The sequence below is a fragment of the Zea mays genome, chromosome 8 (genome assembly GCF_902167145.1).
Source record: "Zea mays cultivar B73 chromosome 8, Zm-B73-REFERENCE-NAM-5.0, whole genome shotgun sequence".
Taxonomy (NCBI): domain Eukaryota; kingdom Viridiplantae; phylum Streptophyta; class Magnoliopsida; order Poales; family Poaceae; genus Zea; species Zea mays.
The window spans coordinates 7,200,858-7,220,160 of record NC_050103.1 but is presented as its reverse complement, the minus strand read 5'-3'; the positions used below and the strand labels follow the sequence as shown (position 1 = coordinate 7,220,160).

The 19,303-nt window shown below is 40.6% G+C and overlaps 1 protein-coding gene across 7 annotated transcripts; it reads right to left on the bottom strand.

Moving 5' to 3' along the window:
- Positions 1-631: 631 nt before the first annotated feature.
- Positions 632-9,279, bottom strand: LOC100279216 (RNA recognition motif (RRM)-containing protein). Of its 7 annotated transcripts, none has more exons than XM_008656562.3 (6): positions 8,053-9,208; positions 7,012-7,516; positions 2,111-3,156; positions 1,915-1,994; positions 1,386-1,455; positions 632-1,039 (listed from the first exon to the last, which is right to left on the bottom strand). In XM_008656562.3, the coding sequence occupies exons 1-3, from the start codon at positions 9,032-9,034 to the stop codon at positions 2,280-2,282; spliced, it is 2,364 nt and encodes a 787-aa protein (XP_008654784.1). In that variant the 5' UTR covers positions 9,035-9,208; the 3' UTR covers positions 632-1,039; positions 1,386-1,455; positions 1,915-1,994; positions 2,111-2,279.
- Between the last annotated feature and the right edge of the window lie 10,024 nt (positions 9,280-19,303).

Genomic DNA, 19,303 nt, shown 5'->3' with positions numbered 1-19,303 from the left:
AGAATGAATGACGAAATTTCAAAGAAGCTTTCATTCTTTGATGTTAGCTACTATGAGGTGTTTGTTTCAGCTTAAAATCGGTTTCTTGTAGTCAAACACTTCGCTTCTCAGTCAACTTTGGTGAAAATCGTCTAAATCAACTTGAACATAGAATCCATCAAGTCATCACAATGGAAGTAATCCATCACTTCCTAGATCCTAAATCGTATGGACCCTTCATCTTCCTTCACATATAAGCCCCACAATATTCAGATTCTCCGCACATTCAAATTCTTTAGAAATCCATATTATTAGAAAAATGTTGAACCAAACAAGCACTATATTTTTCAAAATACTATAGATGATTTTTTTAATAATAAATAATGCATCCATCAACGACTAGGTCTATTTATCGACGTGTTTGTCAAAATTCTCCCTAGGTGTTCATGTGCGCGCGCGCATGCACAGTGGCGTCTGCAATAGTTTGGATCTGGTAAACACTTTCAGTTGAGCTGCATCCATGACGTGTCAAGATATAGTTGTTTACACTCGATTTTGATTCCCGTCATTTATCACGTCAAATTTATACATTTGCAATTCACATCGACCAGATTTCGTAAAGTTACCTCAAAAACAAATCTGAAAATTTAGGGAAAAGAACCAGGGCACAGAATTTAGCACCTCCTTACTCAATTTTATTCTTTCTGAGCAAAAAAGAAAGAGAAAAAACAGTGTATTTCACCCTTATTTTAGAAAATATTTTTCCCTAACAAATTGAAGTCTATGGATGTTTTTCCCACAGGCACGACCTGGATTAACTCCATTTGTTGTTTGAATATCCCTATATTTCCTTAATCTTAGAGCGGTTTGGTGAATCACTCCAAGCTTAGATTAGCGCTCATATCCCAACTCGCAAGCGGCAAGCTATATTATCCGGGAGACACATGTTGATATAAATAAGCATCCACATGCAGAAAGGTTCACTTGCAGCTCTCGTGCACAAGTCTTCACTCCTGATAGAACATGTAATCCTCACCGGTTGAGCATCCGCAACATAGTCCTGAGAACCAAAACCAAACCAAACAGAGTTGGGGAGTGGGGGAAAAGGAACAGCAAGAACATGAAACGTTCCTTTTCAAGATACCAGGCCTGCAAAAGCTAAAACATCAGCTGAAGTCTACTCCCAGATGCAATTTTTTTTGGGGGGGGGGGGGGGGGGGGGGGGGAGGTAACCCAAACAAACATATTGTATTATTAATACCAAATACAAGGATTGGGGACTTAAGAACTGTGCTAAGGCATTTGAGGCCTTGTTTAGATGATAATGTATAGACATCCAAACAAGTCCTAAGGGTGCTACTCTAACCATGAGGATAGCATTATTTACCACATCCATGGACTCATACCTCATTCACAAAATGAAGTATGCACTGACTTCCCTCAAAACATACTCCAATGTCAACCCCCTTGAAAAACCTGCACAGGTTTTCCAGCATGACAACAACCGTCACAGCATGGTAAGGTGCAGCGAACAATGCAGACAAAAGCAGAAACAATAGTGAAGCAAAAAATTTAAAAAAAAAAATTTGTAACAATGCAATTGTTTCAACTTTCAAGATTCACAGCTTATCTCTGGAGCTACCAAGGGCACCAACTTTAGGTAGACTGGTCAAAAAGCAGTAGACAAGATGGATAAAACCTACATCACAATTCATTGTGACTGTCAAAAGATAAAGTACAAGTATTGGTATAGCAAGTCAAACTTTTTGAACCATTCCTGATACAAGATATAAAAACAGAACTTCAAGCAAATTAAGTGCATCAGAAGTATGTAGACAAGCATATTTGGACCATTTTACTAGCCAAAGCATTCCGATTCAAATGCAAGTGCCTAGAAGATGAGTTGTTTATTAGTCTTGTATATGTGTACTTTACTTGAGGAAGTGTATACTCCCTTGTATCTTCAACCGACATCCCAGAAATGTGCTCCAAGAACTCTTCATGGAATCATGAGCCTGAAACGACAAATACATGGTTGGTTTCTACCTCACTGTATGAAATCGCCTTACAACACCAGCTTTACATTTAGAAGTTTGCTCCAAGGAGCGAATCTCAAGTTAATGAGGAATACATTTTAATATATCAGATGAGCACTCCGAACAGCACTCAAGTTCTCCGAAGATCTTCATGCCCTGCAAATAAAACTCCTAAATCAGAAAAGGAGATAATAAACACCAGTTCAGCATTCTCCATCATCATCAATCCATCTGTAAACAGCAAACTCAATGATACAGCAGCCATCACATAGCTGATTCTGCAGCGCCCCCCAAAGAGCCATCTACTCCAGTTTCATGTTTCCTATCAATGTCAGCTGCAGCAGAGCACACATCATTTCCATCAACTTCCAAACCAACTTCATGTCTATATTTCTTATGGTTACTACTATTGTTGTTCAGAATTTCATCTTCAGATACTGTTGAGCTCCTCTTATGTGCAACAACTTTAGTATCCATCCCTTTATCTTCCACTGGATCCTTTACAGACCTTTCATCTTTGTCACCTCTATTGCTTCTATGAGATCTTTCCCCTTCGTCCTTTACTGAACTTTCATCTTTGTCGTGTCTGCTACCTCTATGAGATCTTCTTTTGTCGTCCTGAATCTCAGACTTTCTGCTGTCCCTTTTATCACTGTGACGGTGCTTTCTGCCAGGAGATCTGGACCTTGAATGCCTGCTATGGCGAGAATGACGGTCACGAGTTGGCGATGATTTGCTTCCCTTATGATGGCGTGGTGATCTTGAACCAGCCCTTGCTGACCTTGATTTTGATGGGCTTAAACTTTCCTCTCTTTGTTTCTTGGGTGACCTAGAATCAACTCTGGAGGGCTTCTTATGCCTTGGACTTCTACTTTTACTTCTGTTCCTCCTTGAACTAGATGAATGATGATCACGAGATCGTTCACTCTCCCTTCTCCCGGACCTGCTATACCTGTCCTTATCATCCCTATGCGATCGATCACTACCGTACTTTGAGTGGCGAGATTTTGATGGTGATCGTGATCGCTGCTCCCTTGAGCGTCTAACTGGGGGAGAGTAGGAGCGGGACCGCCTGCTCCTACGGTATTTGATAGGTGATCTCGACCGAGATTTTGATCTACGAGTAGAGGGCGATGGTGATCTGTAAATTATATAAACTGGTCAGGCTACAGCACACAATATATAGGAAGGAAAAACAATCAATGACTTCCTGAGTTCCTTTCTTCCCTAATGTTTTATCTTGAACACAAAAGAGATCTGTGTATCATCATATTAAGAAAGAAAAGGGCAAGAACCCATACAAACACACATTAGACCGTCCAGAGGTTTAATCAAAACATGCCTTTCTTTTCTGAAGTTCAGGAACACCTAGAATGAAAGAATGTAACAGGCAAAATTCCATCTATTAATGCAGCCAAACCAAAATAACAAAAGTAACACTGCTGCAAGTTCTTATGCAGAGGTCTCCTTCACTTTATTACATAAACTATACTCAATGAAAATAAATAGTAGAATAACCAGGGAACATATAAACCATAAGGGATAGTTTGGAAACTCAAATTCCCTTCGGGGTTGAAGGGGATTGGAGAGGAAATTAGTTCATTTCCACCTCAATTCCCTCCAATCTCGAAGGGGATTTGAGGTTCCCAAAGTAGCCCTAAATGAATGAGACAAGAATGGTACCAGACTTGGACACATAAGGTTTACTCCCTCTACAGCTATATCATTTTTAATCCAATATTTAGTATCCTTTACATAACTCAGTGATAAATTGTTGAGTACGCACAAACTTCCCAATTTGCGAGGAAACATAAAACATACATACACATGGCAGAACATATGCCAAAAGATAAAACACATTACTTGAATCCAAATTTATCCCATTAAGAACGATGGATGAGCTTTCAAATGGAAAATGTGAAACCTCATCCATACCTCTATGTATACAAAAGAGGGAAGACTATAGCATATTCCTGCACAAAAAACGGACCCATGTTCTAGTAACATCTCATTTCAAAGTAAGTGCATACTAGAATCAAATTAATGCAATCTTTCTGTGACTAAAATGCTAAATGTACAATGCCCAGGTGTTGTTACAGAACCAAAAAGGTGTGTTATTACGATATAAGTCCATTTCCAGTCATCCAATTATTACTCTAGTTTGTTTTTGGCCATGCAACTCTACAACCAGAAATCTTTGACCAGTGAACTATCAATACCAAACAAACAAATTTGGCCATCCAGCTGGTTCCAAAGGTGGTTTTGCATTTTCTGATAATAAAAAGAACTGGTTTGTTTTCTAAAAAGATCATGCCTAATTCATTTTAGATCAGAAAAATATGAAACCAGTACCATTGTTTTTTTTCTAAAATTATATTTAGCTTCCAGTCTTGCCCATTATTTGTTTAAATCATCGTTCTCAGGTATATTAGAGAATGACCAGAAGAAATCCATACTCCGAATTCAGTAGCAAATATATCAGAGTCAAACTAAGAAAACTATTTTTGGAGGGCTAGCGATGCCATACTAGCTGCAATGCCTAATATGATCTATATGTGATGGAGGCCTGGAGCATGGCATCTGCGATGTTTGTGCCATTTTCAAGATATTTTGTTTACTTGTTAGCTTGCTATGGATTCTATTGGTCAAAACCCAGGTGCCATGAAGTGCAAAATAATGATTTGATAAGAAACGAACATGACTATGAACAATTAAACGCTAGAAATAGGAACAAATAAAATACAAACAGCTCTAAATATAGGACCAATACATAGATTATAGTTTTTAGAAGAAAAAAATGAGTACTAAATTCAATTTTTCATATTTATAGTTTTTAGAGAAAAATGGGTATTGAATTCATATTTCAAGTGAATTATTAAATATGTATTTTATAAAACATAAAGGTTCTCCCTCTTCCAAATTCTAAGACATTTTGTTTTTCTAGTTAAATTGCTTTTACTATATATCAAGACATAGTGTATATCTAGGTGCATAGCAAAAGCTACGTATCTCAACAACAACAACAACAGCCTTTTTGTCCCAAGCAAGTTGGGGTAGGCTAGAGTTGGAACTCAACAGAAAAAAAACAAGATTCAGACACATAGATAAGTTGTTTTCCATGCACTCTATTCAAGACTAGATCTTTGGGTATAATACATCCTTTGAAGTCTTCTTTGCCTCTTTGGGTATAATCCATCCTTTGAAGTCTTCTTTTGTTGCGTCTTCCCATGTGAATGTTGGTCTTCTCTGCCTCTTCCCATTGCTATCGTGCCTTAGGATCGCACTACGTATTGGTGTCTCTAGACTTCTAGAGGCCTCCGATGAACATGTCTAAACTATCTCCATTAGTTTTGAACAAGTTTATCTTCAATTGGTGCTACCCCTAGCCTATCACATGGACTCAATCCCGTCTTGTATGGCCATAAATACAACACAACATACGTATTTCGACAACACTTATCTGATGAACATGTCATCTTTTTATATGCCAACATTCTGCACAATAAAACATAGCAGGACTAATTGTTGTCCTATAAAACTTGACTTTTAGCTTCTGTGGTACCCTTTTGTCATATAGAACAACAGATGTTTGACGCCACTTCATCCACCCTACTCCCTCCGGTGTACTATTAGTTGTCATTTTGAACAAGGTTTGAGTCAAACTTATAAAATTTTGACTACATTATTTTACTATTTAGTGTCGAAATCTAATGTTTTTATATACTGATTTGTCTTAAAAAGTACTTTTATATAAAAGTATAAATGTATTAAGAGTTCATTTGTGTTTTAACAAAAAAATATTGGTCAAAGTTATATTTTGGAGACTGTGTCGCTGTCCTAAACGACAACTAATAGGACACCTGAGGGAGTACTTTGATTCTATGGCTAACATCTTCATCTATATCCCCGTCTCTCTATAGCATTGATCCTAAATACCAAAAGATATTCTTCTTGGGCACTACTTGACCTTCCAAACTAACACCTCCTTCCTCATGTAGTCATGTGTAGTAGTGTCGAAGTCACATCTTATATATTCAATTTTAGTTCTACTGGGTCTAAAACCTTTGGACTCTAAGAGTCTCTCACCACAACTCTAGCTTCATATTTACTCCCGCTGGCTTTCATCAACTAGCATTGCATCGTCCGCAAAATGCATACATTAAGGGATATTCCCTTGTATGTCCCTTGTGACAACATCCATCACCAAGCCAAAAAACTAAGGGCTCAAATCTGACCCTTGATGTAGTCATATTCTAGTCGGTAAATCATTTGTGTCTGCATCACTTGTTTGAACTCTAGTCACAACATTATTGTACATGTCGTTAATGAATCCAACGTACTTTATTGAAACTTTATGTTTGTCCAAAGCCCACCACATAGCATTCCTAGATATTGTCATAAACCTTCTCCAAATCAATGGCAACCATGTGTAGGTCCTGCTTGTGCTCCCTATACTGCTCCATCACTTCTCTTATTAAGAAAAATGAGTTCCATGGTTGACCTTCCAGGCATGAAACCAAATTGATCCATAGAGATCCCCGTTATTCCTCTCAGATGATGCTCGATAACTCTCTCATAGCTTCATAGCGTGGATCATCAACTTAATTCCCTGATAATTAGAACAACTTTAAAATATCTCCCTTATTCTTGTAGATCGGTACCAATAGGCTTCTACTCCACTCGTCAGACACCTTGTTCGACTTCGACCGGAAGCTACGTATCTAAAAAGCTAAAATGTCTTATAATTTGGAAAGGAGGTAGTAATTTTTATCATTTTAAAAAATGTAAAACAACCTTAAAATCAGTAAGGTAGCCAAGTTTGTCTGGTATTGATAGGTCGATGGTCGAATGTTTCAACATTTAGACTTGCATGGCAGAAAACAAACTAAGTCAAAAGTTGGATGACCAAAAATGGACTTCTCCCTGTTATTTAAGTTTTATAAAATCCTAGATGTGTAACTGTCAAATAGAGTAGAATTGAAGATAAGAAACATACCTTGACTTCCCTTTGGCATGCTTTTCTTCCATGTTGTCCGCACCAAAGCCCTCCGCCTTCAACTTCCTGCTTATCTCAGCAGCCCTTGCTGCAGCTGCTTCAGTGGCAGATTTCATGGTGGCAGCACGTGCAGCAGCCTGTTGGGTTGCTATTGACTGTTGCATCATTAGTGCCTGCTGGAATTGCATCTGTTGCAGCTGAATGGCTTGCTGCATCATCATAGGCAAGTTATTATTTGCTTTAGAAGGAAGAGATTTAGCCATCTCCACATTCAATGGACGACCACCAACATTCTTGTTATTGAACTCCAACGCTGCAGTCGCTTCTTCAGGTTTGGAGTATTCAACATAAGCAATGTGTTTTGAATCTGTGATGGTACAATCAACAACTTTACCACACAATCCAAATAGCTGCTTAACATAATCCACAGTAAGAAGTGGACTCAGGTTGCTAATTTGAACTGTTCTCTTCAGGGCATCAGCTTCATCAGCTTTGTGTACTGAGCCTGCAAAGATAAAATATGCAAGTGAGCAACAAGACTGGGATAAGAAAAACAAACTGCTAATCAAAATTTCAATTTAGAGATGTATGCTAAAACAATTTCAGCTGCTGCAAACTATGGTAATGGAATGCTCAGTAAGCAGCTTAAATTAAAAGAAACAAATTTGCAGAGCTCACAACTAAATTTGCTATGTAGAGTTACCATCTTAGCCAGGTGTGAGATATGTAGTTATCCATGGAACACAAAGAAAAAAAACAACAGCAAACAACCATTAGCAGCACAAAGCAACAGTTGTAATACTGCAATAATGATACAGGTTAGATGCTAGATTTATTTATGAACTAACTAAGCATGTTAATCTGTCTGAATTTAAAAATTACGAATCTATAGGCGAGAACAACAGCATAGTTCCTATCCATTACTAGTTCAACACTAGACTTAAAACGTTTTGAATTCCTTTCCGTTATGTTCAACAATGGATCACCTAGTAAGGAAATCAAGTTTAGAAATCTTAATACATGTCTGGAAAGAACCATCACCTGAAGCCCCACCTGCGGCCTTGGCTTGCGCAGCATGTGCCTGCAGTGCCTGAGCAGCCATGATGGCCTGTGCAGCTGCCATAGCAGCCGCAGAGGGCGCCAACGGCGCATGCCCAAGAGCACTGACAGAACTCGTGGCTGCAAGCATCGACATCAGCAGCTGTTGCGGTGGGTGGGTGAACTTACAGTCAGTCTCCACCTTTGTGCACCTCCCATTCATGTAGTCCCGGCATATCTCCCCCAATGAAGCACCAACCCCAGGCAGCATGACTCCACTCGAGGAACCAGCTGAGGAACCAGGCATGGCCCCGAGGAGGCTGGGGAAGGCACTGGAGGGCGCGCCTGTGTAATTGGGCATATTAGGCATGGTCTGGTTGACCATGTTGGGGTAGGCAGAGCTGACTGCGGGTAGCGCGGTGGGGAAAGCGGCTGATGGTGTGACGGTGGAGCCGCTGAAGAAGACGGGGAAGGGGCTCCCCATGACGGGGGCGCCGTCGAGATCGACGTGTACCATGTAGTTGCCGCGCTTGGGGACGACGTAGGTGACCGTGTAGGATCCGTCCCCGTTGTCCTTGACAGCACCCTCGAGATCGTCCCCGCCGACTGCAGCAGCAGGCGAGACACGCACGCGCACGAGCGCCCCGCCGGCGGTGAGCCTCCGGCTGTGGCGGTCCTTGGCGACGACGGTGAAGGTGGAGGGAGTTCCGGCGGAGCCGCCCCCGATGCCGGGGCCAGCGGCGGAGCACTTGGACGGGTCGACCGGGCCTGGCGGGGCCGGGGCATCGTCATCGGACTCGGGGGAGGCGGGTTCGGCCGGGGAGGGCGGGGCGGGGTCGGCGTCCTTGTCGTCGTCGCCGGGTGCGGCAGCGAGGGCCTTGAAGGTGGCCTCGAAGGCGGCCTTGGCGGCGGCAGCGGTCTCCGCCTCGGACTTGAGCTTGGCCTCCTCAGCCTGGCGCACCCAGATCGGTTTGGGCGCCGCCATGAGAGCGCGGCGGTGGATGCTGCTCTCGCCTAGCCGGCCTTCAATAAGCTCTGTTGGCCGGCTAGGGTTTGGTGGAGAGGGAGCAGACGCAAGGCAGATGGATGGGGCGCCGAGGAAGAGCAGGCGGAGTCGGATGGGGCCACCAAGAAAGAAGGCAAAAGAAGAAAAGACAGCCAGCAGAGATCCTCGGGAATCTGGCAATGAAAGACGGCCCAACTGGGAAAAAAAAAGACCAAAAATAAAGCAAATATAACCGAATGAACCTAAAAATAAAATATATATATTCAAGAAAAACCCATTAAAATACAAGATTAACAAAAAAAACAGCAATTAGAAAATATGCTGTTCTTGGGTATGGAGAAAACCATATAGCCACGTATTGAATTTAGGCCATGTTGCAACCTCTAGCAAGAAGTACTATGTTTGAATTCTCAAAATTAAAATAAGACCTGATTTAAAGTGCATAGGGCCAAAGAAATGTTTGCAGATCCAACAATTGAGCCATATATCATATTATTAGGAAATAAATCATGTTATTTAGAAAATAAAAAATAGTAATAATGTATAAATGAGGATAGGGCTCTGGTATATTGAGTACTATATTTAGAACCTGAAAGGTCGAGTCTTATAATGGTTCGATGTTTTTTTTAATAAAGTCAATGTTGAAGCATGTTTTGGTGATAGAGTCCTATATTTCAAAATAGAACCTCGTTTAGGGCACCTATTGGAGATGCTCTAACATTAATACTACCTTCGTTCTCGAATATTTTTCACCCGCTAGTTTGTTTTTAAACTAAACCACGACAAATAAAAAAACGAAGGGAGTAGTTAGCTACTAAAAATTAGTTGTTAGGTTTCAAACAGCGTCAGCTAATACCGCAGCTAATTGTTAGCTACCTCATAACTAACAATTATTTTATTAGCTAGTTTAAACTAGCTAATAATTTATTAGCTATCGAGCTCTAGAGGTTCTAAATATAGCCTTAATCTATAGATCGTCAACTAAGTATATTTAGTTGAGATACCAACGTGTACGAGGAGAGTCTAAATAAGGTCTATTTGATTGAAGGCGACTAAACTTAAGTCACTTTTACTAAAAAATAAACAAGATGACTAAAAAGGGTTGACACTAGTCATCAAGGATAACTAAAAGCGACTAAAACTAGGCTTTTACACCCTTTACCCTCCCTTCTTTAATGCATGCGTGAACGGCATGCTGCTCTTGGCGCCCACCAACTTCTATATGAATAGGAGTAATGCAACCATTTCATGCAATAATTAATGTTCTTTAGCCAGATTTAGTCACCAAACCAAACAAAATATTTTATTGACTAAACTTTAGTCCGAGGACTAAAGGAATTAAAATGGGCCTAAGTGTTTGTTATAGACTAAAGTTTAGTACTTGTCACATCGGTTATTTGAATGGCTACTACGAGTATTAAATATAGTCTAATTATAAAACTAACTACAAAGCTAAAAATTAAAAGGTGATACAAATTTATTAAACCTAATTAATGTATGATTGACAAATGTTTAATATATCATCACATGATTGAATCATAAACTAATTAGGTTTATATACTTGTCCTATCGTTTATTCATCATCTATGTAATTAGTTTTGTAATTAGACTATAGTTAATATTTATAACTAGCATCTAAATATACGATATGATAGGAACTAAAGTCTAGTAAAGAATGAGGAGGCCTAAAGCCACGTTTCGACCCAAGGATTTGTTTGTCTCATTACATGTTGAAAACTAGACAGAAGTATTAAATATAGTTAAATTATAAAATTAATTACACATATAAGGACTAAACGGATATTCAAACATTTAATATTATACAAACTAATCTTTAGTAAGGGAAACCAAACACCCCTTAAGACCCTCGATCTCTAGATTAAAGTTGTAGTGGCAGTGGTACCAAAGCAATAAATAAACTGAAGGGGTGTTTGTCACACCCGGTTTTAGGGGTAAAACCGAATGTATAGCATATGTGTGCCACGATTCATTTTCCACACATATGCAATAAAGGCGTAAAAGATAGTATAGTAACTTTGTTACATCATGTAGACTTAAAAGACTTAAATAATATCATCATCAAAGTACAACAGAAATAACATGGGTAATCTCCCGTAAGAAAATGACCGGAGCGTCGCTAGACTCAGTACTCATCATCGCCATCGTTAGTCTTCCTCATCAACTTCTGATAAAAAATTTAGCAAGAGGTGAGCTCACTTATGGTGGGGTCTCAACAAGTGGGAGGAGTTATGCAAGGTTAACAAGGTAGGCTATGTTTAAGCGGTAAGCATTTTAGTTGGTCAATATTTTATTAACAACGTCTAACTTACTAATTGTAAATGTATCCCGAAATTCCCAATTAATCAAAAGCATATGATCGTATCTCAAAAGCACTTAAGTGAAACCACTTAAGTAAACCATTTAAAAATAATCGGATCACGATTTATTCTCCATCTTTAAGTTTGGTTATCATGTGAGGGTTCAGGTTGTTCTTAACCATGAGCACGACTAACATATCGGTTTTATACCGTGTAGAGGTGGTACAATTTTACCCACAAGCCATGTATCCCCTCTAGCCTGGGTTGTACGAACCCTTAAACACTGCCGAGGTGAATGGCTAGGAATCCATTATGAGGTTCTCACAAAATACCCTTAGTACAAAGCCACCCTGTAACACCCTTAATTTGAGGGTATAAATTTTATTTTCTAATATCCACCAAATTTAGGTGTTACTCTCTCATTTCTCTGCTTTCCTTCTCTTTTTTCCTAAAAATGGAGAAGTATTTTTGTTTTATATTGGTATAAACCTAATGGAATGAGCCTTAAAGCCACTTTGGTTGTTGCATTCATATCGTTGCATGGTGTTTGTAAGTGCAAAATGTATTTGAAACATTTTAACATATCTTATAGAAAATCTCGGTAAATTTTCATATTTTTCGGATTATTTTTCTATTTTCCGAAAACCAAAATCTATTTATTTGAGTGACTTAAAATGTTTTTAGAAACTCTAATTATGTTTTTGAGTTCATTAGGTGCCAAAACATTTATAGGAATTTTTCTGATTTTTTTTGGAAGCATGTATAATATTTTAAGCACAAAATATGGATTTCTAGGCTTTTCCGAATTTTAATCGAATTTTCCATCTCATCTGAACCCTAGATATATATACATGTCCGACTTCTTCTAGTCGAGCCCGTTCCAGAGCACGAAACGGTTTCCCCAAATTCAACTCCCAGCTCCCGGAATTGCTCGCCGAAGTTCGGAAGCGGTTCCAACTCCGGCGAGCAATTACTCCCAATCTGTGCATCGTTTGCGAAATCCGAGGGTACCGTTGTGTTCGTCTCGTCGCGGCGCGTCCGGTTCGTCGATCGGACCTCTGAATCTCCGCCAATCGATGGATTCCTCCTCGGAAACTCCGTCAATCGATGGATTTCTCCTCGGCTCCGGCGAGGGTCTTCTTCCCCGGTGATAACCCCTATTGTTGTACCTAGGGTTTCTTCGCGTTCTTCGTTTTCTCGTCCGTGCAGGGCGTCCCTCTCCTCACCTCACCTTCCCTGGTGGCGGTGTCCCTCCCCTGTGTTTCCCCCAGTGGCGCCCCTTTCCCCCTCCCCGGCAGCGGTGGAGGTGGCCGGCGACGGCGGCCGCCCGCACCCACGTGCGCCCCTCCCCGACGGCGGTCGCGCCCCGCGTGCCCGGCCGGCCCGACTCGGCCCCCCTTGCAGCCCCGCCCCTTCCCCTCCCCTCCCCTCCCTCTTCCATGGATGGGAGCAAGAAGATGAGGTGAGGAAGATGACAGTTTCGTAATTTAGTACGCGCGAATTACAATTTAGTTTAAAATAGTAATAACTTTTGTGTTTTAAACCCGATTCAATCCGTTCAAGTTGCGTTAGATTCGTATTAAAATTATCTACATTTAGAAGTATTTTTCCCCTACCGTTGCATATTCTATTTAATTTATTTAAACGTTTGTTTGACTGGAGGTTAATAGAACGACGTTTTATTTAAATATAATTTATAACTTCGAATTGCGTATTTATAAATTAACATCAACGCAGCTAATGTTAACTGAACTATTCTTATTAAATAATTGGTTACTTTAATTATGTTATTTATTTATTAGTTTCCGCGTATCGTGTCGGCCCACGCGCCGTACGCGTGTCGCGGTGCTGTTTCTCGCGCGTCGTCTCGTGTCGTTCGCCAGTGTCGCACGTGTTGTTCGCACGCGTTGTCGCGCGTATTGTGCGTTATCCACGCGCGAGATTAAATTGTTTGCTTATAATCATTCATGTCAGTTAATTAGTTATTTATTTAATCATTCACAATTAAAACAGTAAGTTAGTCAAAATTAAGTAGTTTTAATTTATATTTCATAAATATCAATTAATATAGTTACGTCGAATTAAATATTCTAATTAATACTTGCTTATTGTAAACACGCAAACCCCTCGACCGTAGCTTCGATTATCGCGGTTCTTTTCCTCGCGTAACCGTAGAAGCGCTCTCTATTTTATATTGCTCGCTTTTATAATATTTTATCTTTATGGTGTAATGTTGTTATGCAAGAATATGTTTGCTTGCGCCTATTTGTATTCGCTGCGCGTCGCGAATAAACTGCGATCTATTTTCGAGCTTCGAGGAATCGACGATCAAGCTTCGGCGACCAAGAGATCAAATTCTTCGAGTTCTACGAGTCTGAACATCTTAAGCATTTGTTTGGTGAAGGCAAGTGTTCTCTGACCCATTATGTCATACTTACTTATAATTTATTGTCCCGCATTACTTAATTGAAACATAAGGATTGACTAGCTTTCTATTTACCTTGTTCTTGATTACCTGTTGGGTTATTATGATTAGCTTCATGCTATTGCTTTACTTTAATCAATGAACATGATGAGAACATTTATGATACGTTGATGATATCTTGATTATGATGTTGGACTGGTGATACTTTAGGGGGCTCGGGCGTTTTCTCGAGTGCCTCTCCGTAAGGACCTGTTCGTTGGATGATCATCCGGGAAAATAGTGCAACCATGAGGGTGGTATAGGACACTCATAGCTAATTAATTAGAGGAACTGAGGTGTAGTTTGCTTTGTCGTCGTGCCGTCAATGGGGCTCGATGTATGTGGCTCGCTCTACCGAGGGTGGTTTGCCCCTTGGGGAGGAGTACGGTACATTTAGGAAACCTAACGGGCGGCTACAGCCTCAGGGAATCTTTGTAAAGGCTTCATAGTGAATCCCTGGTCTTTCACCTCGGAAGTGAACAAGGGTCTTGCAAGCCCGAGCTAGAGAGAGAATCACTGCTCGTGTGTAAAGTGTGCAACCTCTGCAGAGGGTTAGAAACTGATATATCAGTCGTGCTCATGGTTATGAGCGGCCTTGGGAGCTCCTTTGATTAGAGATGCATATGATCTGAGATACAATGGTTCTATTGATGGGTTTAGCTATGATGATGATGATGATGATAATGATGTTTCCTCGATGAGAAAATGGTTCACAGGTTGGTTATTGCTAAAACTTGGCTTCTACAAATAATAAATACTTGACCAACTAAAAGCAACTGCTTTCAGCCTAACTCCACATAAAGCTAGTCCACCTCGGACAAACGGGACATTTGTTGAGTACGTTGATGTGAACTCACCCTTGATTTCACAAAACACCAGACTGCCTTTGTTGTAACCTATGCTTAGGTAAAGATGAAGAAGGCGTCGAGGCGGATCTCCAGAAGTTCCACGACGTCAATGAGTTCGAGGATTAGGCTAGCGACCTCCCCCAGTCAGCTGCCTGTGGTGGGTTCGTTTACGTTGGCTATGTTTCTATTATGCGCACTTTGATTCTTATTATGTAAATGACTCTAGTCTTTAATATTATTACTTACTATTTATTGTTATTAGAAGCATTGTGTTATGATAAGTCATTTATGTAATCGATGTGTACGTGAATTTCTGATCCTGACACGTACATGGTTCGCATCCGGTTTACCTTCGAAACCGAGTGTGACACACCCGCTAAGGTTTCCGCGTCAGTATTGGTGACCCTCTGGGCGAGGTAACTTAGCCAAGACTACGACCCCATGTTAACATGAGCTGCCACCAAACCACTGTCGCCCCCCTCTTGCCCATCTTTCAGGTAGGGTTGCTATGCACTAAGTCTATAAAGCTATTTACCAAAGCCAGAGCCATGATAGCACTCGTGGTTGCACTGCTTTCCTGGGTGGTCACTCCATGTTCCATTTAATACAACACGATCTTGTTTAACTATCAGGTTATCATCATAATACAAATTTCGTTTCCGGAACAATAGTATCATTAAAGAGTGACATCATAATGATTAAGTTGAGCAGAAGCACATTTACTAAGCATAATATTTATCCCAGGGTGATCAAGGAATAAGGTTGGTATTTCTAAGTAATCCTACTTAGGCATAACCCATCAAATTTATGCAATTATCCAAAAGTAAATATTATTGTATGCATTATTTCGGTACAAACAGAAATGAAGAGGGAGAATCCACTTGCCTTGGTCAAAGGTGTCCTGCGGATCGTCTTCAAACGTATTTTGATCTTCTACCACAAAATCAGCTTCTAATATAAATTCACATATCGTACATACAAAAGAAAACATACAACAAATAAATAAACATACACCATTACATGAACAAACATATACAGAATCAAACCATACTTATAAAAATGTTTATAATAGTGTTGGGGGTCTGCTTCGTAGCCGAAGGTCCTGTAAGAAGAAACACCTTCGGAAGATCAGCATGGAGATAATGTCGAAGCTACCTTACAGGGAACTTCGGCATAACGTCATGCCTAAGACAAAGGGTTGCACCGACTTAAAGATGAAAAGACAGATTGACCCATGATAGTTTGTGCCATGAATGTAATCAATTGTAAAGGGTATAAAATGTAATTTCACATAGGCTGCGCCATGTGCATATAAATAGATGAACAGTACACGCTGATTTGTACTCGCTCGCGCATTACACTTGTACTATCTCCTTCTGTCAAGCCGAAGGTACAAATGTAATTCTGTATCACTTCTGTTTATTCATGTTAATATAATAGAAGATGAATTAATAATGTTTCATAATCATTCACGTTGTTTTCTATGTTTTACATACTTCTTCTTCCATTAATGTATATTGTGATCATGAAGGTATGTCTTCATGACCTTCGTCTGAAGATCATTATATCCTGAGGGGAATAATGCTTCGAAGGACGAAGGGCCTTAACCTTTAACATTTTTGTGTTGCCTTGTTCTTAACTCATAGCATTTGAGAACATGTCTCCAACATTGGCGCCCACCTCCGGTGAACTCACTTCCACTCTTGAGCTAATGGCTTCGTTCAGCAACCAAGCCGAAGCATCTTCGGCTACGAAGTTGGTGCTTCCGATAACAAGCGGCTCAGGTTCAGAGCAGGCTAATAAGAAGCAAAAAAAGGAAGCACAGAGAAGGGTGCAACATGTTGGGGTGCAGGGACCCTTCATCAAGTCAAAATGGTCTCACATCCCAATCACCTTCTCCCAGGAGGACCTTCAGCTCAAAGATTACCCTCATAATGATGCTATGGTCATATCTTGTGTCATTAAGGGACTTCTGATCCACAATATTCTGGTTGATACAGGCAGTGCAGCGGATATCATATTTGCTAAGGCCTTCAGACATGTGCAAGAGCCAGAAGATAAGATTCATGATGCTACACATCCCTTATGTGGCTTCGGAGGAAGGCAAATTGTAGCACTTGGCAAAATCACAATGCTAGTAACCTTCGGTTTTGTTCACAATACAAGGAATGAGCAGGTTGTGTTTGACATTATTGACATGGAGTGCCCCTACAATGCAATCATTGGTCGTGGGACACTTAATGCTTTCGAAGCAATACTTTATCGAGCATATCTGTGCATGAAGACACCTTCGGAACAAGGGCCCATTGCTGTTCATGGCAGTCAAGAAGCTGCTAGGAAGGCCGAAGGAAACTGGACAGATTCAAAGGCAATCCATAACATAGATGGAGCCGAAGCCTGTGAGCAGTATCGATACAAAAGAGAGAAGGCTGCTTCGGCGGACCAGCCGAAGCCTATGCTTTTATGTGAAGATATAGCAGAACAAAAGGTACTACTGGGGTCTCAGTTATCTGAAGAACAAGAAAAGAATTTGCTAAGATTTCTATTCAACAACAAAGATGTCTTTGCTTGGTCAGCCAATGATCTTTGCAGTGTCAACAGAGATGTCATTGAGCATTCACTCAATGTGGATCCATCCTTCAGGCCAAGAAAGCAAAAGCTTCGGAAAATGTCTGATGACAAAGCTGAAGGTGCTCAAAACAAAGTGAAGAGGCTTCTTAGCACTGGAGTTATCAGAGAGGTCAAATACCCAGAGTGGCTAGCCAATACTGTTATGGTGAAGAAGGCCAATGGTAAATGGAGAATATGCATTGATTTTACAGATCTTAACAAAGCTTGTCCAAAAGATGAGTTCCCATTGCCAAGGATAGATTCTCTAGTAGATGCAGCAGCTTCATCAGAGCTCATGAGTCTACTAGATTGTTACTCAGGCTACCATCAAATCTGGATGAAGAAGGAAGATGAGCCGAAAACTAGCTTCATAACCCCTAGTGGCACATATTGCTATCTTCGGATGCCTGAGGGGCTCAAAAATGCTGGAGGAAGCTTCAGCAGAATGACAACCAGAGTCCTTCACTCTCAAATAGGCAGGAATGTGTTGACTTATGTTGATGATATCATAGTTAAAAGCACGAAGCAAGAAAACCACATTGCTGATCTGCAAGAGACATTTGCCAACTTCAGGCAAGCTGGTTTGAAGTTGAATCTAGAAAATGTGTTTTTGGGGTAAAGAAGGGCAAGTTCCTTGGTTGTCTAGTATCAACGAAGGGAATTGAAGCTAACCCAAGCAAGATTAAAGCTATCCTTCGTATGGAACCGCCAAGCATAAAGAAAGGAGCTCAACGGCTAGCAGGTAGATTAGCATCATTGAACAGATTTATATCGAGATCAGCAGAAAGAAATCTGCCTTTCTTTGAAATATTAAAATCAGCCAAAGTCTTCCAATGGGGTCTGGCTCAGCAAAAGGCCTTCGAAGAGCTGAAGCAGTATTTGATTGATTTAACAACGCTAACTCCACCTTCGCCAGGGGCTCCATTGCTTTTGTATGTCGCAGCCTCACATTCTGCAGTAAGTGCGGCACTAGTACAGGAGAAGCTAGATGGCCAAGTCAAAAAGCAAGCTCTAGTGTACTTCGTCTCCGAAGTTTTGAGTCCCTCAAAAAAATTACACAGAATTGGAAAAGGTGCTATATGCTGTGTTAATGGCCTCCAGAAAGCTTTGGCATTATTTTCAAGCATATCACATAATTGTTCTTTCGTCACAGCCTCTGAAGGATATTATGAGGAACAGAGAAGCTACTGGAAGGATTGGGAAATGGGCTGCAGAACTTAATGAATTCACCATTGATTATGTGCATAGATCCTCAATCCAGTCCCAAGCGTTAGCAGACTTCATCGCTGATTGGACGCCAGGGGCTCACGAAGAAGAAGTAAACAAAGATGCTGAAGCTTGGATAGTGTTCTGCGATGGTTCTTGGGGAACTTTCAGTGCAGGAGCGGCTACGGTCCTAGTGGCACCTTCAAAAGTCAAAACATGTTATGCAGCCAAGCTTGATTTCAGTTGCACAAATAATATTGCTGAGTACGAAGCACTTCTGTTGGGGCTTTGGAAGTTAAGGGCAATGGGAATAAGAAGGGCTATCCTAAAAACTGATTCTCAAGTTATTTCTGACCATGTAGATAAAAGTAGCAAGGCAAGAGATCCGAAGCTTGAAAGATATCTGGATACAGTTCGAAGATTGGAGGCTTATTTCGAAGGTTTTTCTGTTAAGAATATCCCAAGAGGTGAAAATGAGCATGCAAATTTACTAGCCAAATCGGCGGCCCAGGGGCTCCCTCAACCTTCGGAAGTATTTTTTGAAACAATAAAGGCACCTTCGGTTGAACTCATGGAGAGAGCAGTGCTTACTATTTCTCCGGTACATAGTGAAGATTGGAGGACTGAAATTATATCTTTCCTCTAAGGTAATTGTCTTTCAGATGACGAAGCTTATAATAAGAGAATGGAGGCAAGAACAACACCATATGTGATAATAGAAGGGGAGTTATACAAACATGGAATCTGCTCTCCACTTCTCAAGTGTTTATCCAGAACCGAAGGTATAGAGCTGATGAAGGAA

Excerpts from the sequence above, each read along its gene's own strand:
- LOC100279216 (XM_035961412.1), bottom strand. The coding sequence starts at position 9,034 with ATGGCGGCGCCCAAACCGATCTGGGTGCGCCAGGCTGAGGAGGCCAAG. Across the intron at positions 7,517-8,052 it reads GGCCGCAGGTGGGGCTTCAG|GCTCAGTACACAAAGCTGAT; the intron begins GTGATGGTTCTT and ends TTATCTTTGCAG. Across the intron at positions 3,157-7,011 it reads CATGCCAAAGGGAAGTCAAG|ATCACCATCGCCCTCTACTC; the intron begins GTATGTTTCTTA and ends TATAATTTACAG.